Genomic DNA, 24843 nt, shown 5'->3' with positions numbered 1-24843 from the left:
ACTGAAAGCAAATTAATTTATAAAAAAAAAAAAAAAAAAAGGAAAGGAAAGAGAAAATTTACAGAAAACTTTGAACAGAAGAAAGGTGCCAAGACGCAGAGGAAGAGAAACACAGGGACATGAGGAACAAAGGGGCCTGGTGGGAGGGACCAAGAATTGGTGTACAGCCTGGAATCACATCTGCCTTCACATCAAGGATGAGGAAGGGAGGAGCTGGAACTGGGAAGTATGAATCCAAAGAGCAGAGCCAAGCTGTGAGCTGCAGGTCGGTACTACCCCAGGTTGGGCACCCTCCTCTACTGCTCCCAAATCCCTGTGCTCATCGGGGGAACCCCTAGCTATCAGCTGAAGTTCTGATAGTCTCAGTGGGAAAGGGAAGAAGCTAGGGGGTGACCCACCGAGTCATAAGGAGGTGCTTAAGTGCTTTTTGAAAACTTTAGGTTTTTAAAATTCCTATCCTTTTATAGCTCCCCTTTTTGTGCCTTCTCTGAGTCCACTGATACTGCCCAGGGAAGTGAGAAGAACAGCCCCTACTACCTACCACAGGAATCTCCAAAGATAGGTTTTTCCCCACCAAATACATATACGACGACATCAACTAAGCAGGTAACTTTTAAAAACAAAAAATCCCCTTACACATTGAGAGGGAAAGGGATCATTGGCTGAGCTGGGGTGGCCTAAAACGGCAACAAGGAGGAAGCAGCAGGAGAGATTAGTACAAATAAAATGGGGGTGGAGTGGGTGAGGGGGGTTGACTCAGTCACTAACAAGGGGCTTGGAGAGACAGGTTCTGCCCCAGAATCTTAATTCCCCTTTCCTAAAACTGTCACCACCACTACCTGCCCCCTGCACCAAAATGTAAAAGTTGGTTATGTTTTAGGTTAAAGGGAGCTCCAATGTGGCCTTTAAAAATCTCTCTACTTCCTTAAGGACTTAATTTTTTTTTTATCCATAGAAAATGCAGTAGTTCTGAGGGGGGTGCACCCTTAGAAGTGGTTAATTAGAACCTTGTATAAACACCTTTGCCCAGCCCTTCCTTTGAGGACAGCATTCTCATCCTATCCTCTCCCAGACATTAGAAACATCTTTTAAACAGAAGTCCTTGAATAATCCGATATAAAAATGCATGCCTGTCAGGCATGGTGGGGGCTTTGGAGGGGCAGGAGGAGCTTTCCTTACGTAGTGATGAATTCTCCAGGCTGGGGAAGGGTCCCAGTGGTGGGGGAAGGGCTTTTCCTGGAACTGTGATCTCCATAGGGAGTGAGGGGCAGAGATGTCTGGCTGGCTCCTCACTGTGGAGGTGGCACAGGGGTGACCGTGCCTGGGCTTGGGGCCGTGGGGTCTGGAGGCAGGGGGGTGCCTGGGTCTGTGGAGAAAAGGAAGACGAGTCAGGGCGAGCAGGCAAGAGGTGTCCAGACCAAGGCCACCATAAACACAGAACCAGGCATGGCATGCAGTGGGTGGGTAGATGAATGAGGTACCCACAATGTACAACTTCCTTCTCCCAATACCTTCTTGCACCTCACACTGGAAAAAACTGATATATCCCAAATCATCCTCCTGCCTCCAATGGAACTCTCTAAATGGGGCATTTGAACGTGTTGGGAACAAGCAAACGAATGCCAATCAATCATCATGCAAACAAGTAGCTGTTTTTCAAGTTTACAACTGAGATGTTCTGTGCCACAGGACTCCTCCGTGACCCACCAGTGAAAGGCCCCAACATCATCCCAGAGGTGGCAGCTGCCAGGGTGGGAAATGGTGGAGGACTGCCAGAGAGGCCCTTCCTCCTATATTCTAATTGTACCAGAGTGTTCAAGAAGGATTGTGGAAATTCTAGCACCTGACCCCTTCCCCCCCAGCCCTTCCCCTCCAGGTGGTTCCCTCTCCCTCACCCTTCTCCCCTCCTGGCCCCTTCTCACCTGGCAGTGGGCTGGCACTGGGCAGGAGGTTGCCCTGAACAGCTGCCACAATGGCAGGGCTCTGGGCTGCGGCGGATCCGAGCCCCGGCCCGAGAGGCAAGGAAGATGGCATGGTGGTGGTCGCCGGCAGGTTAGGATGTAGAGGGTTCGCCATGGACACAGGCAGGTTAGGTGGGGGGAGAGTGCCCGAGGCGAACGGGAGATGGTGGTGATGCCCATGCAGGTTAGGAGGAGGGGGAAGGTTAATACTGATGGAGTCAGCTAGACTACCAAATGGGATGATGGATGGAGCAGGAGGAGGAGGAGGTGGCATGCCAAAAGGCAAACCCAAAGGAGCATTACCCGCCACGCCTGGGTGCCCGCTGCCTGGCACTGCCCCTGGCATCATTGAGGGAGGAGTTTGTTGGTTGGGGAACGGTGAGGGGCCTGAGAACAAAGAGGAGAGATGGAGGCTAGAGGTGTAAAATCTCACTTACCAACTCACTTTCACAGCAAAGATAACCTAGCCACTCCTTGGCACTACCTTCCCTTTTCCTGACAGTAGACTAAGTGGTAAATCCTTGGAACAAAATTCCAAAGTTCTGGGTTTGGGAAGGGATCCCTGCTGGCTTAGGGACAGAACAGAGATGGGCCTATCTATAGTGATTGAGGCCAATCCTCATCTCCAGGCCCATCATGTATCCCTTTTGAGAACTGGGACATTCACCTGGATCCCTCTAGCCAGCAAGAGTTCTGGAACGTATCACTTACCATGGGGTCCAGGGGGGGGTACCCCTGGTGGGACTGCCCCAGGCTGGGGGGCTCCAGCTGGTTGCTGCTGCTGTGGCCCTGCAGTTGACCCTGCCTGCCCAATCTGTTCAGAAGGGCCCAAGCTTCCAGGAGGGGCCCCACTGCCGGGAGCAGGGACCACAGAGGCTGGAGCCACAGCCAAGCCATGGACTGCGGGTGGCCCAGCAGCTCCTGTGGGGGGGATAGGCTGGGAGCCTGGGGGCAGGGTTGGCGGTGGCTGCTGCTGCTGTTGGTGCATCTGTTGGAAGTGCTGCTGCCGGGCCCTCATCTCCGCATACTTCAGCTGCTCCATGTGGAAGGCTTGTCTGTCAGCCAGGAGCTGCTGCCTCTGATACTCCAGCTGCCAGTGCCAATTGAGTATTGTTATCCGATTTTCAGAAGATCCCAAAGGCAAATGCCTTGCCCCCTGCTTTGTCGTCTTCTGAAAGATTCAGCCTCTCATTCAGCTGGTTCCCAAAATCTAAATTTGTGCTTGTGATTCCTCTGTCCTCCCCACCCACCTCTTGCGAATTCCCATGACCTTCATGTCTCCTGGCTGCCCACATGGTTTCTCATTTCAAGGAAGTTAATCTGGTGGTAGCCCCAGCTCATTTCAGCTCCAAAGTTTTGAACTTACCATTACCTTGTTTTGGAAAATGTTTCCAGTGTCTCTTGTCAATTCAAGTTCTTTTCTTCCTTCAAAATTGGCTAAAAACTCACCATTCTTAGGAAGCTATCCCAGATCAATTCACTAGCCTCTGAGCTTTGGCTTTGTGATCACTCAGGACTTACATACTTGATTTGAAATCTCTTAATGTGAATTTGTCAGATACTTTATGCTTTGTTAACTGTTTCTGATATCTCCATATTGTAATATTTGATGTCTCCAATTAAACTGTAAGTTAGTTCTCTGAGGGCAGGGTCCTTCTCTTCTATTTTTCTTTTTTTTTTTTTTTTTTTGAGACAGAGTCTCATACACTGTTGCCTGGGCTAGAGTGCCGTGGCGTCAGCCTAGCTCACAGCAACCTCAAACTCCTGGGCTCAAGCAATCCTTCTGCCTCAGCCTCCCAACTAGCTGGGACTACAGGTGCACACCACCATGGCCAGCTAATTTTTTCTACTTTTAGTAGAGACGGGGGTCTTACTCTTGCTCAGGCTGGCTTTGAACTCCTGACCTTAAGCAATCTTCCCACCTTGGCCTCCCAGAATGCTAGGATTACAGGCGTGAGCCACTGCACCCAGCCTCTTCTGTTTCTTTTCATGTCCTCTCAAACACACAAAATAGTTCAATACCTTGTCTATCACATCCCCTTTCCAAGTTCACCTCCTGGATCTGAGACCGTTAACCTCTTATCATCCCTTAAGCCCATTCAACCACTCAACAAATATTTATTGAGAGTCTGCTGTGGGCCAAGCACTGGTCTAAGGGACCCCAGTGTCTAGGCTTCACTTGTGACGCCACCTGTCCTTAACTGCCAGGGGCCAGCTCCCTCTGCCCTGGCTTGCCCTCTTTTGCTTTGGAGCCCTGTCAGTCTCTGGCTCTCTGCACTGCTGCTTCCCTCACTCATTCTCTCTCACACACACAGCCTTCCAATTTTAAACTGAGGCACATCTCGGGCTCAGGTGGGGTTCCAGGCTCCTGCTGACTCCCTAGGGGAGGCTACTCACTGCTTCTCGCTCCCGGTCCATGATCGTCTCCAGCTCCTCAAAGTGCCGGAGTTTGATCTCCAACTTTTTCATCTGGGTCTCCACCAGCAGGGCCACCAAAGATTTGATCTTCCTCTCCTCAACAGCAGCCAAGTGCTAGGAAGGAGAGGCAGGACAGAATGTCAGTGGGAAGACCCAGCTGAAGACATTCCAAGGGAGAGAAAGGTAGGGCAGAAGTTTGCAGGTTTAAGAATGAACTTGCTGTGATCACAACCCAAAGTGGTACAGGCCCGACATTTTTTTTTTTTTTTTTGAGACAGAGTCTCACTCTGTTGCCCGGGCTAGAGTGAGTGCCGTGGCGTCAGCCTAGCTCACAGCAACCTCAAACTCCTGGGCTCGAGCAATCCTCCTGCCTCAGCCTCCCGAGTAGCTGGGACTACAGGCATGTACCACCATGCCCGGCTAATTTTTTCTATATATATATATATATGTTTTTAGCTGTCCCTATAATTTCTTCTCTATTTTTTTTAGTAGAGACGGGGTCTCGGTCTTGCTCGGGCTGGTCTCGAACTCCTGAGCTCAAACAATCCGCCCGCCTCGGCCTCCCAGAGTGCTAGGATTACAGGTGTGAGCCACGGCGCCCGGCCCAGGCTTGACATTTTTAAAAGAATATGAAGAGGAGAGAGTGGCATAAGAAAAGACAGAGTCAAATAATGACAGGGCTAGAAACAGGCCCAATGGTAAAACATTTATAAAGCTTAGAGAAGAGATGACTAACTCTTATCTCTTCTCAGGATAAAAATAAAAACGAAATAGGCCAGCATTATTTAAGGGGTGAGCAAGGAAGGATTTCCTAAGTGAAATGGGATTAGAGAAGTGGGCATCTTTCTCTCTGGGGTCTGGCCTCACCTTGGCCTTCACTGCGGCAGCAGCCAGGGCGGCAGCAGCAGCGGTGGACAGGTTGCCCTCACCAATGTCCCGCTCCACCTTTGTCTTCCTTTCCCCATCCGACTCCACCACTTCCTTTAGTGCTTCCTCCTGCCCTTCCTTCGGCTCCTTCTCCTTCTCGGGATCAACTGGGACAGGATGAGGGTTGAGTTAGACTTAACCTCTCTTTCCTGTACCCCCAAATCCTGTTCTTGGAGGCTCACCTATTGGGTCCCCATCACTCTTCTCTGACTCCTTCTCACTGTCACCTTCCTTCCCTTTCTCTTCATCCTTCTTGGGAGCCTCGCTGGTTTTCTCCTTTGCTTCCTCCTCTACAGCGCCTCCTCCTTCTCGGAGTTCCTGAAGTCCCAGCAGAAGAAACGGAGAGAACATCAGGGGCCAGGGTGACTAGGTCCCACACAAAGGACCCACAATGGGATGGAATTTATTCCTCATACTTCAGCCACAGACCCGTCCAAGACCAGCCCTTGCCCACCTGAGCTGAGCAGGGCCAACTCCCCCATCTCCACAGGGCTGTGAGTGGCCCTTCCACCTCCCGGCCTGGGTGATCCCTCTGTACCTTGGGCTCCTTCTTCTCTTCTGTGGCTGGACCCTCTGCCCGTGCCTCATCATTCCCGCTCTCCTCTGGGCCCATGGGAGAAGAAAGCAAAACAGGGATGTCTGATACAGAGTTTGTCTCTACGACACTTTTCTTTCTTTTTTTTGGAGACCAGGTCTCACTCTGTTGCCCAAGCTAGAGTGCAGTGATATCATCACAGCTCATTGCAACTTTGAACTCTTAGGCTCAAGTGATCGGCTTGCCTCAGCTTCCCAAGAAGCTGGGTCTGCAGGTGCGTGCCACCATGCCCAGCTTCTCTATAACACTTTTCTAACAGCCCCCTTGATCCGCCAACATTTCCGTGAGAGAACCAGTAGGGAGCCATGGCCCCTGAGCTGAAGTCCGAGGGAAAATAAAAACCCCAATTCTCCCATTCATGTGTGCTCTGATGCCAACTTGAGGCAGGATGGCACAGGGAGTCCAGGTGGCTCTGGCTTTTGGTGAAAAGGAAGAAATGTGGGAACTTGCCAGGCCTTACCAATCCGCTCAGGCTCATCAGAGGTGGTTCCTGCAATGCCACTGCTTTCCAGACCGAAGGCTGGGTCCGCCTTGCCTGTTACTTTGGCTGCTTCCTCCACTTTCCGAACATGGGCCTCCACCAAGGCTGTGGGTACCTCTTCCTTCATTTTGGAGAACTCCTCTGTAAGACCCAGAGGGGATGAGGCTCGGAGTAGCACAGGTGGGCAGTTCTGGCTATCCCTGTGAAAGCTTCCTCACAAGCCCATCTCTTCATCGAAGACCAGTATATGGAGCCTAGACGGGTGCCTGAGCTGAGACTGGCCCAAACAATGCCAGCAGGGCAGCCAAACTTGAGGGTTTCATGGTCTGAGTAACTAGCCCTTCAAATGCAAACTAAGGCAAGATCCCCTCCCATTACCTAGGGCTGACTTCGCAGCAGCAGAGGCGACTCGGGGATCGACGACAGAGGCCAGGAAGGCAACAGTGCTCATAACAGGGTTGCCTGACTGACTGAAGGGGATGGGCTGGTAGGCCAGGGGGCCCAGGGAGGCCTCTGAGTCCTCCAGGTATGGGTCTTCAATGGGAAGTCGAAGAAAATGCAAGATGCACTCGTCCTGCGTGCGGCTTCCCACATGTTCGGATACTTTGTTCCAGTCATCTTTGTACATTTCCAGTGCCTGGTGGTAGTGGTGAAGACACAACTCCGCTTACTTAGCCACCTTCCTCGAAGGTCAACTCCCCCCATCCTACTAAGGGCAGCTGGCTTCACAGCTCTCTGTGTTCTGGTATTTGTGTACTCTGCTGGGTCCAATGGGGATCTTGAAGTAGCACTAAGAAAGATATGGAGTTAATGAAATGGCCCAAATCCCTGGCCTGGAGCTGTGTCCTGGGGCAGGTGCAACAGGCATCAGGAAGGGGAGAGACTGGGGTCAAGATCATGCTCTGCTCACGCCAGACTCCACCATCTCTCCCCATTCTCAAATGCAGCTGGTAACGTGAATATTTCTGTTTTTGTAGAAGAACTCTCTTTTCTTTGCCCCAATTACCTCAAGGAGCAGCAGGGTCTCCTGTTCTGTCCACTCTCGAGTGGCACTAGCTGCAGCTTTGCTCTGCAGGGGAAACACAGGCAGGTCAGGAGAGAGCAGCCTGTGACCTCTGAGGAATGAAGGCTCTTTACCCCCGAAGTCAGCCCACACCTCATACCTTGGAGGGGACATTCTTTTTTGTGTACATGTCTGTGCGCAGCCCAAAGTTCTGCATGTCTGTTGGTTTCTCCTTGCCTTTGTCAGGAAAGTTGAGCATTTGTTGGGAAGCAGAGGTCTGCTATTTGTGGAGGGGAAAGAAAGAATTGAGTACAAGTGACCACTGGGAGCCAGGGGCAGACAGAGAGAGAAAACAGACAGAAGGAGCTTCCTTCCCAAAGCCAGGGACACCCCTGGGTGGGACTTCCTTCCTTACTGCTGTAGCTCCTCTGCTCTCACGTCTCTTCTTCCCGGGCAGGGGCCCCCCAATAAAGGGGCAAATAAGAAGCCCAGAGGGGTCTGCACCCCACCTACCAGCTCTGGCTTGCCCTTAGCCGTCTCTGGCACCAGGTCATCCAGCTCTTTGCCCTTTCGCCCAGCCTTGGTATCAGCATCAACCTGGCGGCCCTGGGGGACAGAGCTTGGCGTCATGGAGGCTGGGCAGCAAATGACCAGGCCAAGGCCCTGGAGGCCTCAAGACCAACTGCTGGGTGGCCCGCAAGCTCTGGGGGCACTCATGCCACTGTTCCATGTTCCCTTCATGATTAATTAGAAATGTAGTTGGCATGATATCCATTTGTATTCACATATATCTTTACAGGTTCTCTTAGGAGCTGGACAATTAGGTTCTAGTCCTACATTTGGTACTCTTTGACATTGGGCAAGCCACATAACTTTTCTCTTATTAACTTTTGTAATAGATGAAGTGGAAATGGAAAAAAAATGGAGGTGATGATAATTATGAGGCAAAAATAAAAAAAAAAGTGGGAAAGATGACAAAATTTAAAAATTTCATGCAAGTTAATTTTAAGCTATTTTTCTCTATTTGCTCCATCCCCTATGGCCTATCTGTTCCTTGAAGACAAGGAGCATCTCTTCTCCCTCAGCAAGTCCCCACAGCCTTAGGTGCAGAGGCTGAGAATGCTAAACACATGGGGCTGATTCCTGTGGCCCTTTATATCTCATGGAAAAGGAAGAAGCCTCAAAACACTCCTGAACCATTACCCTAAAAAAACAGAAAAAGAAAAGTCCAAAGAAGCCCAGTCTTACCCAACCCATCCCATCCCCACAGCACCGCACCCTACCTGCGGGGTCTTGGGCTGCAGAGGCACCAGTCCCGATGGTGTGTCAGCCAAGACGTGGAAGTGAGAGGTGGGTGGAGGCCCCATTGGGGTTGGTCGACTCTCAGCGTCCACCTGGTAGTTAATAAGACCCCACTGTTCTAGGAAAGCATGGACCCTGTGAGGAGAGAGACAGAGAGAGGGTCACAAGGGATAGCCAGAAAGATGTCCCTTTTCTCCCCCTCCCCGGCCCTCTTCTCTGCTCACCATACACCTTGGGAAATCCTACTTACTCCCATTGTTCACCCACCACCTAAATGCCAGCAACTCCCCAGTCTACATCTCCAGCCTGGACCTCTCTCTGTATCTATAAGTATCTTTCAACTACAGACATCCTCCTTCTTTACTCTTCATTCCACACTTCAGAGAGCACCACTGCCATTCCCTCAAGTCACTCATTCCCCAAAACTGTACTTTGCCTTTCTCTAGAGATGACTTTTCATGCTGGCATCTCTACTTCTGCCAAGACACAGCCAGAGGCAGTCACCCTCATGTACTCACTTCCCCTCAGCTGCAAGACCCACCTCATGATGGCACAGACATCACCCGCCAGATTCCGGCGGCAGGCAGTGGAGGTTAGATACTCTTGTGGGTTGAGTCGGTACGTGTCAATCATGAAGTTTCGATAGGCCAGGTAGCTTAGAAGAAAGAGAGAGATGAATAAGAGATAGAAAAATAAATGTATGTTGAGGTCTGAGGAGTAGGAAGAATGATAAGACTAATGACTCCTATGTGATAAAGGTGGAAAAGAGATTATTTGATTCAAACTCTGAGTCCTTGCTACATGCTAGATGCAAAGGATTCAAATATGTTTTACTTTTCCTTGATGAGGTTTTTTAGTTAAATGAATCATCTCCTTGGCAACACTTGGGAATGTTGCATCCAACTTTTGAACAAGGAACCAGAAGGTAAGAAAAGGTGCCCTTGTTTCCAAACTCAGATGTGCAAAGGAAGACCTTACCCATGCATTACAGCCAGTTAGCATGACTTGGTAAAAAATATGTATGTTTTGAAGTTGGAAAGATCTAAATTCAAATCTCAGTTCTACCATGATGGCCTTGGCAAGTTACTTCAATTATTTTATTTTATTTATTTCTTTTTGAGACAGGGTCTTGCTCTGTCACCCAGGCTGGAGTGCACTGGTGTTATCATGGTTCATTGCAACCTCCAACTCCCAGGCTTGAGCAATCCTCCTGGCTTAGCCTCCCGAGTAGCTAAGACCACAGGCATGTGCTGCCATGCCTGGCTTATTTTTGTAGAGACAGGGTCTTGCTATGTTGCTGAATTGGTCTTGAATTCCTAGCCTCAAGTGATCCTCCCACCTTGGCTTCCTAAAGTGGTAGGATTGATTATAGGAATGAGCCAACACACCCAGCCTACTTCAATTTTTTTTTTTTTTTAAGACAGTCTCGCTCTGTTGCCCCAGCTAGAGTGCTGAGGCATCAGCCTAGCTCACAGCAACCTCAAACTCCTGGGCTCAAGCAATCCTTCTGCCTCAGCCTCCCGAGTAGCTGGGACTACAGGCATGCGCCACCACGCCTGGCTAATTTTTTCTATATATATTTTTAGTTGGCCAGATAATTTCTTTCTATTTTTAGTAGAGACGGAGTCTCGCTCTTGCTCAGGCTGGTCTCGAACTCCTGAGCTCAAACAATCCTCCTGCCTCGGCCTCCCAGAGTGCTAGACCTACTTCAACTTTTTGAATCTCAGTTCCTGGAACGACTGGTGAAAATTAGATAGGTCTGAAAAGTACTATTACAGTGCCTGGCACATCATAGGAACTCAAAATGTGGTAACTATTACATCGTATAGAGTCAAGTTTGAGAACATAAGCCATATTAAAGGATTCAGATCCTGGTTTTACTGCTTACTGGCTGTGTGACCTTATGCAAGTGACTTAGCCCCTATATACCCCAGTTTCCTAATCTGTAAACTGAAGATGATAACAGTAACTGCCTCTAAGGCTGATGTAAAGATTAAATTAGTCAATGTATGTTGGACACTTAGGCTAGTGCCTGGAAGATAGTAAGCTCTCAACAGATGTAGGCAATTACCATCATTTACTATTTTATACCAAGAGTTCAGTTCCTATTCCAGCTCTGCCAGTACATCATGTTGAATTCATTTCATCTGATCGCTATTTTTTTTTCCTTCGTTTTCGCATATACTGCTTTCCCCAAGAAGAAGAGGAGAGAACCATACCAAGCTATAGGCAAAGAAATATAGAAGGAAGAAAAGATGAACCCAGAGAGAGGAAGCTGAGGAACAGCTGGGAAGAAAACTCATTCAGTTCTCAATCTCACACACCTCACCTTGTATTTATCCGAAGTATCCCTTACCACAGGAGATTGCTACATCTCATCCAAAGCCAAGTGGGTTTGGCCTGAGGCAAAACTTTGAAGAAGATAAAGACTTCTGAGACCCAAGCCTGTACTTTACATAGTATTTCTCTCCCACAGAGCCCTCCCTTAATTCATAGACTTGGGTCTGCTCTTAGTTCCTTCTCTTGTTTTTCTGTCAAAACCTACTCTCAGGAACCTGCCTGGTAATAGTTATTTGCACTTTAATCTAAGCCATTATTTGTGCTAGGACTATCTGCAGTGTAGACAGTATTAGGAAATATGGATTAAAAGGTTTTGTACTCTGTTAAAAGAATAAGGCCGGGTGTGGTGGCTCACGCCTGTAATCCTAGCACTCTGGGAGGTCGAGGTGGGAGGATCGCTTCAGGTCAGAAGTTCGAGACCAGCCTCAGTAAGAGCGAGACTCCGACTGTACTAAAAAATAGAAAAAAAAAAATTAGCCAGACAACTAAAAATAGAAAAAATTAGCTGGGTGTGGTGGCTCCTGCCTGTAGTCCCAGCTACTCTGGAGGCTGAGGCAGGAATTTGCTTGAGCCTAGGAGTTTGAGGTTGCTGTGAGCTAGGCTGATGCAATGGCACTCTAGCCAGGGCAACAGAGCAAGAACTCTGTCTCAAAAAAACAAAACAAAACAAAACAAGAATTTTAGGCATTGGAGCAGGTACTTGTTTATGCATCCGAGTGCTGGGCTGGGGCTGCCTAAAGGCAGATACCATGTCTTTGTAAGCCTAGCACAGTGCATGGCTCATGGAAAGAGCTAAAGAAATGTTTGCTAAATTGAGTGTTTTTGGATCAGGAAGGATGAATGCGGACAGGAGGGAGAAAGAGAATCATGAGCTGAGATTTCCTTACATCTCTGGAGTCTTGGACTTGTTCTTGCCGTTAAAGAACTCTGGGAGAGCCCTCCGCTCAATGGCATGAACGCTGCAAGAGAAGCCAGAGTGGTTTCAGGAGGATGGGAGCCCCAAAGGGAGGAAAAGCCTAGAAGGTAGAGTGGGAAAACAGCAAGAAACTGTAGGAAGGAATTAGATGCTTGGGGAAAACTTCCCACCAGGGCTATAAGACTTAAAAAAAGGCCAGGAGCTCTTTTAAAACTGAAGAGTACCCTGGTCTACCTTGCTGAGGAAGAAATAACTTATTTGGAGGAGGCAAGAGGGGGAACAGCTCACTGGAGGCAAGGAAGTAAGGACTCAGAAGTTGGAGTAACAATACCTATTGTAGTCAAACCAGGCTGCGTAGCTGGGAATGATGATGTGGTGGGTCTGTTCAGTCACGTTGTCCTCATGCAGGTCTGGATTCTTGGTCTGCTCCCCTTTGTTCCCCGTACTGTTCTCATCCTCATCCTATGAGTATGGAGGCTGCTGGACACTCAGCATTTCCATTTACCCCCTAGCAACCCTCTGCTTCTCCCATACCCCAGGAATGTGGACACTAAAGATAGGTGATAGGAGTGAGCAGTCATGGGCCCTAGGACTCTGAAAGGGTCAGAGTTTTGAACAATAGCTAGAATTACTCTAGGGTAGGAGTCTGGGCAGTGAAAGGTTCTGGGCAGAAGGAACTTTATAATCACAAATCAGAATCACATAGAGAGGTAGGGCCTCTCTAAACTGGCTCCACCTTGCCCGTGGTCTCCATGCTTTCATCCTCCTGTTCATCTGAAAGAGAAAGATAGCAAGATATAAGGCTGGAACCTCCTAAGGAACAGGCAAAAGCGTTGGCAAGCTAGGGGAAAGGCGGCAGCTGAGCCCTCCCCCACCAGCAGCCCTGACTGCCCTGCCCAAGAAGCTCCCGTCTTACCCAGGTCAGTCATGGTGCCGCCTTTGACTGGGGCTGACTCTGAGTCCTTCTTAGTGTTGACTGCCAGAAAAGAGTCATTTTATCAGACAGATTCTGCCTAATTCAAACCCTCACCTTGCCACTTTTTTTTTTTTTTTTGAGACAAGGTCTCACTCTGTCACCCCAGCTAGAGTGCAGTGGCATCATCATAGCCCACTGCAGCCTTGAACTCCTGGGCTCAAGCGATCCTCCTGCCTCAGCCTCTTGAGTTTCTGGGACTACTGGCATGTGCCATCATGCGTGGCTAATTTTAAAATATTTTATAGAGACCGGGTCTTGCTATGTTGCTCAGGATGGTCTCAAACTCCTGGCCTCAAGAGATCCCACCTCAGCCTCCCAAAGTGCTGAAAGTACAGGCCTTCTCCACTGTTAATATTTTTAGAGATTCTAATTTCTCCAAAAATTTTCTCTAGCAGATCACAAATTATAGTAATTCTCTCCAGTCACAATCATTCTAGGGCTTGAAATTCACTTGCTACTTTCTCCCTTCTCCAACCAAAAATTCATTTAACTTCTTTTTGTGCATTCATAAATCATCCTCATCTTTAATAGGCCCTTATCTCCAACTATGTGTCTGTAAGCTCTTCATGGACTGAGACTGGGTCTGACCAAGTCACTCTGTACAGGAGTGGTTAGATCTTACACATTTTTGAAATCAGAGGACACTTTCCTTAACTGAATTCATACATGAAAGCTCAATAAAAAACACAGGTAGAGAGGAGGGCTGGACAGGCGAGGTGGCTCACGCCTGTAATCCTAGCACTCTGGGAGGCCAAGGTGGGTGGATCGCTTGAGGTCAGGAGTTAGAGACCAGCCTGAGCAAGAGCGAGACCCCGTCTCTACTAAAAAAAATAGAAAGACATGATTTGGACAGCTAAAAATATATATAGAAAAAAATTAGCCATGCATGGTGGTGCATGCCTGTAGTCCCAGCTACTTGGGAGGCTGAGGCAGAAGGATTGCTTGAGCCCAGGAGTTTGCAGTTGTTGTGAGCTAGGCTGATGCCACGGCACTCTAACCAGGGCAACAGAGCAAGACTGTGTCTCAAAAAAAAAAAAAAAAAAAGAGAGAGGAGGGCTGATTTATGAGGGGGTAGAAGCCAGAACTCTCTCTTAGTGGCACCCCTAATGCCACCCATGAAATACACTGATGGTATACTTGGGGGTAGTCCATGAAATATAGACTGCAGACCAGTATTATAGAGCAATGGTCTCCAAAATGGGTTTCTCACATAGGATGCAAAAGATGACCCACTGATACAGAAAGAGAATATCAGAACTTCTCTTTATATCTGTTTTTATTATCTTTTACATTTTTCCATATTTTTTAGATATGTTTGCATGTGATTTACCATGTTCCTAGAGCAGTGGTTTAACAGTACATGTATATAATTTGTGCTCAGATATATTTTACTGATAGGAGTACATAATCAAACAGAATTTGGAGACAACTACTATCAAGTACAAAGCACAGTCCACAACTCAGATATGGATATAAAGTTAGAGGATGTCCATGGTTATAAAAATAATTTCAAAAACCAGCTGAATTTAAGGGAAAGATCCTCTAGACCTGGAGCTGGATCTAGGAAATCAGCTCACGCAGGGGGTTTGGCACAGTAGGGGCAGGACAGGGAGTAGGGGTGGTCCCAGGAACTTGGCCTGGCCTGTACCTGTTTTGGGCAGTGTCACCTCTTCTACGTTGGGGACTGGTGAGGGTTCATCCATGTCCTTTGTTAGGTCTTCTTGCTCCTCTTCTCTGTGGCCACGTTTGGACTTAGTGTAAGGTGTTGAGGGACTGGAAAGGAAAGACAATGAAAGAGAACCCAGTCATTCTTAGACAAGGAGCTCCTGAAAACTGAAGTTCAAGGGAAAGGAAGCACAAGAACTCCAAGGGTAGAGCTAAGCACAAACTGAAACCAGTAACTACAGAGTAATGCGAAGCGGCAAAGGCTTTTCATTTAATTAAGCGCTGAGTGTACCAGTGGCTGGGACTGTAACTAACAAACTGAGAGTACATTAGATCTCCTCATCCTCCCTCTCCGGACACCTGCAGTATCATAGCATACCCAGGTCAGGGCCAAGTGGTCACAGGAAGGGATTTCTTTCTCCTTTCTTCAACATGGGGGGGAGAGAATGAACGTGGGGTAAGTTAGGGCTGGCATACCCTTTCTTAGCATTTTTCTTCTTAGCTTCCGGGGTCGGTGAAGGAGAGGGGGAGCGCTTCCTCTTCTTATAGTTCCCCCCCTTCTTGTCCCGTCGATCTGAATCTGGGCTGTTCACCTACAGGTTGGAGATTTGGGACAAATGTGAGCCTAAAATCCCCACTGAACACTTGTTCTGAGACTTATGCTAAGGGCTCCAAAAAGAAAGAACAGGATTTTTACCTCATCTGTCAACGTTCTAGCTGAAATCTTCTTTCGGCGGGAGACAGGGTTTTTGTCATCATTTACTTCATAGTCTTCTTCGTTCATCCATTCATTGAAGGTGTCAGTATCCAGGATCCACTTTGCATGAACCTAAAGTACAAAGGCAGACCATGCTGCAGGGAAGCCTGGAAGCCACAGCTCTGTCTGGGGACCCTTAACAGAAAAAGCCCGGGGAAGAGGAGCCTCTGTTTCACCTCCAAAGAGTGGTCTGGTCCTGGCACTCTTCTTGGAGCAGGGGGTACAAGAAAAGCTCACCTTCCTAGGTTTCTCAGGACTTGGAGCATCTTCCACAGATGCTTCAATTTCACTGGCTGGAATCCATGTGTCGTAACTGCCATGGGAAATGAAGCATGAAGTAGAATCAATGCGATGGAGTAGTGGAAAAGTAAACTGCAGATATTTTACCATTTCCATTTACAGAGAGTATTGGGTTGTTGGCTTATTTTTTGGTATGATTGTATTTCTAATTAATATTGGGATTCTTTTCATTATAAAATAATAAAAGCACATTACAAAACACTTCAAAAATAGACAACAAAAAGAATTACCCTAACATTACTACTCATGACACTCAGTATATGTTTTCTCCAGTAATTTTTTCTGTATAATTTTGTTTTTACATCATCATACTACATCATCAGTACAATCATACTAGATTTTTTTCTTTTTTTTGAGATAGTGTCTCACTCTGTTGCCCTGGCTAGAGTGCACTGGTGTCATCACACCTCATTGCAACCTGAAACTCCTGGGCTCAAGTAATCCTCCGGCCTCAGCCTCCCGAGTAGCTGGGACTATAGGAGTACACCAACATGCCTAGCTAATTTTTTAATTTTTTGTAGAGACAGGATCTCGCTGTGTTACTCAGGCTGGTCTTGAACTCATGGGCTTAAGTGATCCTCTTGCCTTGACCTCCCAAAGTGCTAAGATTAGAGGTGTGAGCCACTATGCTCAGCCACTAGATGTTATTTTATATGTTACTTTTTGCAGTTAATATTCATCTATAAATTATCCCTGTTATTTCACGACTTTAAAAGCTGCATAAGAGCCCACTGAGTAGATATACAAATTTACTGAAACACTTTCCTACTGTTAGACATTTAGATTGTTTCTAAAATTTACTTATCAAAAATTATAATGGAGTAACCATTTCACACATAAAACCCCAATCCTTTTAGCGTAAGCCTTGTCCAATAAGTCCAAACCTCCCCCAAGACAGAGGAGTCACCTAACAGGTGAAGGAAAACAAATTAACTGACCTAAAAATAACCCCAAATGAGTGCCTTCTAGGCACTCTTGATGCTCTAGGGCTTCTGGATCTGGCTCTTGTACTTAAACTTACCTCAGGAACCCATCCTCACCTGTCAGGATAGTAGCCCCAGTGCAGAAGAACCTGCTTATCTCTCTTCATGACTGGTCGTACCCATTCCTCTGGGGAAAGAGACAGACAAAGAAGGGAGAGAGATAAGCTAAAGGGGGGCACAAAAAATAACTCTGTTCAAAAGCCATAATTAAGCACTCTCCTGTTGTAGCAGGGGACTTGGTAACAGGAACTTAAGATGGTAGGAGGATTCAAGGATGAAAGGAGCAGAGCCCAGGCACTGCATGGTGATCCGAGTAGTTTTCTGCCTCCTAGTCCAAGACACCCATTGCAGTGGCCAGGAAAACCCAGGGCTCACCTTCTTCTAGGTTCCCTGGGACAGGATACACAACATGGGAGGCATTGTTCTTATCCTCAGTGACTGTTCCCTGCATGGCACAAGGAAAAATAGGTAAATATGGGGTCCCCTCTGTATTACTCATGGGTGTAAATAAACCAGAAGATTTAGCCACAGATCTGCCTTCCTAATCAGACTTTGCTTAGAATGGTATTAAAGTTAGTTTGTATTCTCTAAGCATATACCAGCTGAGTGACAGAGGGAAACAGCTAGGACTGTGCTAATAATGGAGAAAAGTCAAAGAAGTAAAAATTGCTACAGATAATCCTCTGAACAGGTATCTACACACAGGAAATTTAAAATTGGCTATATGTCCTTATCAATGACATCTGCTCATTATCACAAAGTTCCAAAGAGCAAGGATTTCACTTATCTGAAATCAGGCAATCTCTAGCTCAGTGGAAGTAGATGCTATTTTTTTTTCCTAGGCCAACACATTCCCTAGGAACAATAATCCAAACCCATTAGAACTGGGAAATAGGAGAAGCAGACAGGAAAAGAGAAACTCAAGGCTTTAACTCTAGTCTTTTTCCAAGTAGACAGAGCCACCTTTGCAGAAGAAAACAAGAAAATTCAGGGCTGCTTCTCAGTATGGAAAACATCTGGAAAAGTATCATGGGGTTTCTGAAACCTTTCCTGACCAGTCCACTTACCTGGTGTCTCTTGATAATGTCCTTTAATTTCCCTAGCAGTTTGGGCTCAATTTCTGGGCACAGAAAAATGTTAGGTCGAGACAGGCAATTATTCTGCGGAGAGAAGAAATAGATGGGATGAGATTATGGGAAAAGGGTGTTTTGGATTCTCATTGATGGAAGAGAGATGACGGGGAGGTTCCTATTACCTGCACCAAAGACTTCTCAATGGTCATGAACATTTCCACGTTGCGGTCCATGCGTGACGGATTCTGGAAATCGTAACGCCGCCTTGTGAAGAGGCAATAATCTAGTGAGTGGCATAGCTCGGGTCTGGGGATAATGTGAGGGTTTGTGACTTCTTAACGTGGGAAATTTGGAGGCAATCTTGGTCACAGCTGTTGCCAAAATCACCTGGGATCTGAGGTTCACTGATCTAAACTCTATGAATCATTCTGTGCTTAGTCCAAATGAACAAAAAGAAGCTTGAGATGCCAACTTACAAATCCCTTTTCCTCTTCAAAACACACCCTGATACACACACACACACTCTCTCACTCTTGGAGACTATTTTGGCTCTAACTCCCAGCTACTTTTCTGACCTAGTAAGTCAGGTCTACAGACCTAGTAAGTCAGGTCTACAGACCTAGTAACATAAGAGACTCATAAGAATTTCTACCTGTGTTTTCCCACCCCAGAAAGACCCCGGGGAATCATAAAGGAGGGATTCCCTCTAAACTAAATGTAAGATACATAGAGTGAAGGCATCTCACCATCCCTGGTCACTCTTGAATTTGTAGGCAGCTGCAAGTATGTGGCACAGGGAGCCTCCTGCTTTGAAATCTAGGAAACATTTGATCTACGAAATCAAGACAGGGAAGAAGCATGTAAGAATTCCATTGTAAATTCTCTTCTTACTTAATAATCGTTTCACAAAATCCCATGCTGAACTGATCTTCTTCTCAAAGGTGGAATTCTTTAACCCTTATGCCATTGTATCAAGTGGCTCAGAAGAGGGAGAGAAAGAAACCAATATTCAGAAAGCACTACCTTGTGCAAACACTTTACTGAGTTACCTCATTTACCATTACAGAAGCCCTGCAAGGTAGGTTTATTAATCCCATCTGGAAATGAAGGACCCAAGACTCATAAAGGTTGCATAAGATCACAGAGCCATCAAATGGCAGAGTCAGGATTTGAACACAAGCCTGTGCAAATCTAAACCTAATACCCTTTTAACCATGCCATGAGAGACTCATGAACTGAGCCCAGATGCTCGGAGACAACTTGCTGCACAAATTATTACTAAGACAAAAGGAATGGTAAATTAGGGACTATGTCAAGCCATTAATGCCCTGACCAGGGACAGGGATGGTAGGAAATAACCCAAATCTCCGAAGTTACAAAATTTATAAATATTGTTAAAAAATACAATTCCCTCTCCAATTTGGAGGATTCACCCCCTTGCTTCTGCACTCACCGGCAGTTTAGTGAGCGGTGCATTGCTGACGTGCTTGCCAAAAACTTCTTCCTGAAATTGTAGCAACTGTACAACCAGGCTAGACAGGGACTTGTTGGTGGGTGGTTCAGCTTGTATATACTAGGGAAACAGAGGGAAAGGAAAGAAAAATAGACCCCAGATAAATTGCTCATTATCTCCTACATTTCTTCACCACCGGCTCTAAAAGCATCTGGGGCAGAGAAAATAGTGCCTTTCTACCCCCCATATCTCTATAAAGAAAATGGCAGAAGGGAGGACCTGGATATCCCTAACTAGGAAGTTGAAATTCTGCAGCCACCAGCTCAGGTTGCCAGTGTTGGGTGCCCGGGGTGAGGGACACTTCCTACTCTTCCTCAGCTATACCCTGAAATTGGAGTTGTAGGACCCTGTTATCTTGGCACCTAATCTCCACTGAAGATTGTAAAATTCTGAAGGTTTATGGAGTTCAGGTCATGGAAGCAATACTTTCAGGACTCTAAGTGAGACAACTGTATGTTTCTTGGGGGAACTCTGTGAAAAGCCATGATTCCCCCTATAATGTAGCCTAACAAGAAAGGTGCAAAGAGTTGAGGTAGTGCAAGCAGACTGGAGAGAGTGAACTTGTGCATTTTGTTTTTGAAAATGTCTTCACAGGCCCTCCTAGATGGGAAGGACCATCTATTACCCAGCCTGATGGAGAAGAGCAAGACAATTTTCTGTCCTTTTTGAGGAAACTATATCTGAGACAAGCAACCCTGGGCCTCCTTAAACATTTCCATATTATGCCACCTAGCATCCTAGACTTCTGTTTTAATTTAAAACTGAGCCAAAAGGTTTTTTCTTTACCTTTTGACCCCTGTTTCCTCCACCCTACTCAGAGTAGAGAGTACCTCTCAGTGGGAGGTGTAAAGAGATCTGTGAAGGGGAAAGGTAAATGACAAAGAGCTAAGAGCAAGAAAGCAGAACCAAGTCACAGTTGTCAATCCCCCCAGGGCTAGAGACTAAGGCCCTCGCCTGATCTCCCTTCAAAGGTCAAAGGTAGAAGCCTGGGAACCAGACAGAGCCTCATGCTGGGGTACAGACAAGCCACAGAAACAGCAGCTGTTTGTCAGGATTCTGACACCCAGAGAGACCCTGAGAGCAAGGCCAGGCTCAACCAGCACCAGTGGGGAGTTCTAAACCACCCAACTCACTTCTGACAGATTGCAAAGCTGGGCAGGAAGAACTGGGGAGCTGAGAGAAAGCCAGAAAGACAGCCCCTAACTGGGGGTAGCGAGAAGGAAGAGAGGCAGACCACCTCTAGAGAAAAACCAGGCCTAGAGACAAAGACGACACCAGGAAGAGGTTTGGTGGAAAAGATAGGTAAGGATTCTTGAACCCTTTGTTCACTCCCTTCTCATCTCGAGTTATGGGGTCGGAGGGTGAGGAGCTAGAGATATAAAGCTCACCCTAGCCTCTGGACCCCAATCCCAGGGCAATGCAAAGCTAGGTTGCAGAGTGACTGCATTGTGAAGCTGAGGAATGGTTTAAGAAGGGGCCGCTGCCCCGGAACTCCTATACCCTGGCTCCTTGAGAGGTTTTGTGGCCCCTTAGATGACGGTGGGGGATGAGCAGTGGAGACAGGTGATCCCAGGGTGGGGACCCTTTTCAGGCCGATGAACAGCCAACGGCCTGTTCTGTGGCTGTTTACTCTCCTGCTTTCATCATCTCTCTCTGAACATACACAAAGCACCAGGGAGGCCTCAGCCCCGCCGGTACCGGGCTCTGTGGGGATCTCTGGCGGGCGCTGAGGCGGGCACGCTGGGGCAACGGAGGGAGGAAGGGGGAGCCCATTCGGCACTCAGCCCACCCCCGGCCCGCCGCCTCTCCCAGAAAAGCCGGGAAGGCGATGGCTCGGGGAGGGTGGGCTGCTGGCACCTGGGCCCGCCGGGCAGTGCAGAAAAACAAGGGGCAGAGGGCGCAGCAGTGGGGGCGGGGGCTGGAAGCAGAGGCTGGGGGTGCGGGCCAAGGGAGCTGGGGGAGGGGCGCGGGCGCGCTGGGGGCTGCTCGCGCGGCCGCGGGGGAGGGCCGGGGGCGGCTGGAGGGTGGGCAGGATGCTGGGGGGCTGACGGGCCGCGGTCCCTTTGTCCCCCCTCCGGTCCCCGCGCGGCCCTGCCCGCGTACCTTCTTGTAGTTCTTGCCGAGCCAGAGGCGCACGTTGTCGAATTGGGTCACGGTGTCCGTGGCCTCGTAGTACTTCACGTTGGGGCCGCCGTCCTTCTTCCGCACCGCCATCTTCTCGGGCTCCGGCCCCGCCGCCGCCCGCCCCGCTCAGCTCAGCTCCCGCCTCCTCCGCCTCCTCCTCCGCCCGCCTCCCGCCGCCTCCTGCCGCCGCGGCCGCCGCCTCTCGCCGCCTGGGCCGGCCCCGGTGCGCGCAGCGCCCCCTGCTGGCAGGCCTGGCGCGGCGGCGGAGCGCCTTGCGCGGGGCCGACCTGGGCGGCCTTCCCGGCAGCGGCGGCAGGAGCCTCGGGTGAGGCAACTCCTTCCTGGAGGGGGCGCCATTCTTCTGAGATCGCTCTTCGCCAGAGGCGAAGCCCTTGCCATCTTTTTGCCTCTCAGCCCGGGAATGAGATACCTCTCTATCCCAGCCCAAGGGGACGGCTGTCGCCGAAGGAGCCCCAGCCCATAGCCCCGAGTGGCCCTCACTTTGCACATTCCTAATCCCATGGATCCCCTAATCCCAAAGAACCTCAAACCCCTTTCCCCAAGAAGTTCCTTCCTTTCATCCATTCCCAGGAGCTCCTCATTTAAACTCTTCCCCAGTCTCCCTCACCCGTTGCGTCTTGTCCCACCCAGTACCCTTTCTCACTTCTCAACCCAAGAAGTTCCGTAGCCGCCATCCTGGGGGCCCAGTCCCTTCCCTCGACTGCTTCCTCAACCGGTCTCGCCATTTCCTCCTAAATAGGTTTGCGCTCCTTGAGACCCCAACTCTTCCCTAGGCTGGAGACCCTCACCTTCCCTCCTTGGGTCATCCCGTCCACCCGACCCTTTTCCTTTGAATGGCGCATAGGAGAGGTAAGGGGCGAAGGGTGGGAGTCCCAGAGTGTGTGTGCCTGGGCTGGGGCCCTTGTCATTGCTACATGCTCTCCCCTGTGGCAATATGGACCCCTTCTGTAAGCGCGCGGAAAGGTGCGGTTTTGGAAGTCACGGTGGCCGAGTGGTTAAGGCGTTGGACTCGAAATCCAATGGGGTTTCCCGGCACAGGTTCGAATCCTGTTCGTGACGGGCGTTTTTTTTCTCCTTCACACCATGGAAGTAAGGGAACCCCAGTCCTCGCACGTGTCTTTCGTGTACTTCCCTTTCTGTCTGTAAAAGGGAAGCCAAAAAGGTCTTACCCCTGGATTTGGGAGGGATAGGGGTGGTTTTAGGGAGCTGAATTGTCCATAACAATTTTGGCTGCTAGGATACAAGACACTTTCACAATCCTATAACTTCACGCTTGTTAGCAGAGCTTTGGCACATGTGTCATTCTTTTGAGGGGATAGTCTTTTGAGGGGATAGCAAAGGATTTGGTTGAAGAAGGGTTAAGTTTTGTTTGGGAATGTGAGTGCCTGTTGTGCAGTATTAGTCAAACCCGGAGTTTCCTTTGAATTTTGTGACTAGACCTCACACCTTGTAGGTCTGATTACACTGAAGACCCAGGAAACAACATTCTCTCATTTGGATTTCCTTGTATCTCAGGTGTCACAGGGCTAGGAAGGGAATAGCCTATTGAAACATAAAAACTGCCGATCCAGCTGGAGCCAGGGTGTGGGAAGATAACTATCACTTTTTATTGAGTGCTCATTATGTGCCAGATCCTGCTTTAAAGTCTCCATGTGTATTAACCAAGCTAGGCAATTAATCTCTAACCTCTAACCCTCCTGTACTCACCTCACTCAAAGTTTCTTACTGTCCCTTAATTACTGATTGTGGGTACCTGTTTAGGATGTTCTTTTTGTATTATTTCTTCCACAACAGCATCTTCTCCAAGAAGGATCCCAAAGGGTAGGGGTTTAAGGGTAATTCATAGAGATTTTTACACATTTATGCCTTAGAGTTTCCCACCTTCATACCACTGCTCAGGCTGTTCTTCCCAGCATCACCCTCACCATTGCCTCCCTGCCCCTCACCAATATCACCTTCCAAAATCTTCCCCATCCGTTAGGCTCCTCCTCTTTGAGGTTTTTGATTGCACCTGGTGGGACCTTTCAGTCCACCACCACCATTCACTGAGTTGCATGCGAGGCATTTCCCTTGACATGCTTCCACAAAAATAAAATAAAAACAAGTTTTATTTATTCTACCTTCTAAATATGTCTCAGCCAGGGCGTGGCTCAAGCCTCCAGCTCTCTTGTCCCGCACCCCCCAGCCTCTGCTTCCAGCCCCCCGGCCCCACTGTTATGCCCTCTGTCCCTTGTTTTTTTCTACTGTCTGATGGGCCCAGGTGCCAGCAGCCCACCCTCCCTGAGCCATCGCCAGGCTGGGGGTGGACTGAGGCTAAGGCAGGAGGATCACTTGAAGCCAGGAGTTCAAGACCAGTCTGGGCAACATAGTGAGACCCCCCCGCCAATCTCTTAAAAAAAAAAAAAAAAAAAAAAACCCAGGCTTAGTGGAGTGCACCTGTAGTCCCAGCTACTTGGGAGGCTGAGGCAGGAGGATCACCTGAGCCTAGTTCAAGGCTGCAGTTAAGTGTTGGTGGTATAGTGGTGAGCATAGCTGCCTTCCAAGGCTGCAGTGAACTATGATCATGCCACTGCACTCCAGCCTGTGTGACCAAGTAAGACTCTTGTTTCTAAAAAGAAAAATAGGTGGGGTGCAGTTGCTCATGCTTGTAATCCCAGCACCCTGGGAAGCCGAGGCAGGAGAATCGCTTGAGCCCAGGAGTTCGAGACCACCCTAGAGAAAGCCCCATCTCTAAAAAAAACAAATAAATAAAAATAAAAAGTTAGCCTGGCATGGTGTCATGCACCTGTAGTCCCAGTTACTGGGGAGGTTAAGGCAAAGGGGAATGCTTGAGTCCAGGTGTTTGGGGCTACAGTGAGCTGTGATCACACCACTGCACTCCAGCCTGGGTGACAGAGTGAGACTCTATCTCTAAATAAATGAATAGGTCTAAAATCTGCCCATTTCTCAGGGGCAAATGCAGGCTGGGCCCACCACTTGCTAGAGCCTTCTATGGAAAGTAGTGGTATTTGTGGGAACTACATGCATTACTATATGCAGAGCTGCACTAAAGCATCCACACTGCAGCCCAAGAACTTAAACCTTTTCATGGCTGCTTTTTATGTTGCAGGATCTGACTTTTTGTCTTACACCATTCCTCCATATTCACTACATTCCGTCCACTGCCAATCTTTTAGTTCCTGGTACAGTTATCTGGCCTTGTTCAGGCTGTTCTCTGCCTGAAATAATCTTTCTCAGCCTCATCTTCTACTCAGTCTCCACCTAAATGTTGGTTTTCCTGGGAAGTCTTCTCTGACCACCTGTTGCTGACCACATCCTATGCCCTAATCTTATTAAGTCAGTCTCTTTTCCCTTGTAAGTAGGATATAAACTTTTGGCACATACAAACCGCTCAGTTTTTAAGTTTATTGCATAAATGGATTTTTTTTTACAGTAGTTAAGTGTATATGTTTTAATGTTTTTCCTTTTTCTTTTTTTGAGACATGGTA

The 24843-nt window shown here is 48.3% G+C and overlaps 1 protein-coding gene and 1 non-coding gene across 6 annotated transcripts; one reads left to right on the top strand and one right to left on the bottom strand.

The window, feature by feature from the left end:
- Positions 1-599: 599 nt before the first annotated feature.
- On the bottom strand, positions 600-21536 carry SMARCC2 (SWI/SNF related, matrix associated, actin dependent regulator of chromatin subfamily c member 2). Of its 5 annotated transcripts, none has more exons than XM_045553674.1 (29): positions 21314-21536; positions 19151-19270; positions 18444-18529; positions 17880-17961; positions 17692-17784; positions 17000-17069; positions 16682-16751; positions 15579-15654; positions 15282-15413; positions 15062-15177; positions 14568-14692; positions 12860-12919; positions 12680-12717; positions 12275-12405; positions 11915-11986; positions 9229-9342; positions 8669-8822; positions 7899-7991; positions 7546-7665; positions 7389-7451; positions 6761-7019; positions 6362-6523; positions 5845-5909; positions 5489-5624; positions 5247-5413; positions 4359-4493; positions 2673-3051; positions 1923-2348; positions 600-1366 (listed from the first exon to the last, which is right to left on the bottom strand). In XM_045553674.1, exons 1-29 carry the CDS (start codon positions 21422-21424, stop codon positions 1290-1292), a joined length of 3732 nt encoding a protein of 1243 aa, XP_045409630.1. In that variant the 5' UTR covers positions 21425-21536; the 3' UTR covers positions 600-1289. The 5 variants fall into 5 exon arrangements, with proteins under 5 accessions (XP_045409630.1, XP_045409634.1, XP_045409631.1 ...); XM_045553678.1 differs by having other exon boundaries at positions 2265-2348; positions 21314-21493; XM_045553675.1 differs by having other exon boundaries at positions 7546-7662; positions 21314-21493.
- A 796-nt stretch (positions 21537-22332) lies between these two features.
- On the top strand, positions 22333-22414 carry TRNAS-CGA. Its single transcript has one exon. It is a non-coding gene; the product is annotated as a tRNA-Ser (tRNA).
- Positions 22415-24843: the final 2429 nt, after the last annotated feature.

Source organism: Lemur catta, chromosome 6 (assembly GCF_020740605.2).
Source record: "Lemur catta isolate mLemCat1 chromosome 6, mLemCat1.pri, whole genome shotgun sequence".
NCBI classification, from domain to species: domain Eukaryota; kingdom Metazoa; phylum Chordata; class Mammalia; order Primates; family Lemuridae; genus Lemur; species Lemur catta.
This window is presented reverse-complemented; position numbering and strand designations above follow the sequence as displayed.

Bases quoted from the DNA above. Each gene is read 5' to 3' on its own strand.
- SMARCC2 (XM_045553674.1), bottom strand. From the start codon at position 21,424: ATGGCGGTGCGGAAGAAGGACGGCGGCCCCAACGTGAAGTACTACGAG. The intron at 7,992-8,668 runs GTAGGGTGCGGT...TCTGTCCCCCAG, and splicing joins TGCAGCCCAAGACCCCGCAG to GGCCGCCAGGTTGATGCTGA. The intron at 4,494-5,246 runs GTGAGGCCAGAC...TCTCCTTCCTAG, and splicing joins CTGCCGCAGTGAAGGCCAAG to CACTTGGCTGCTGTTGAGGA.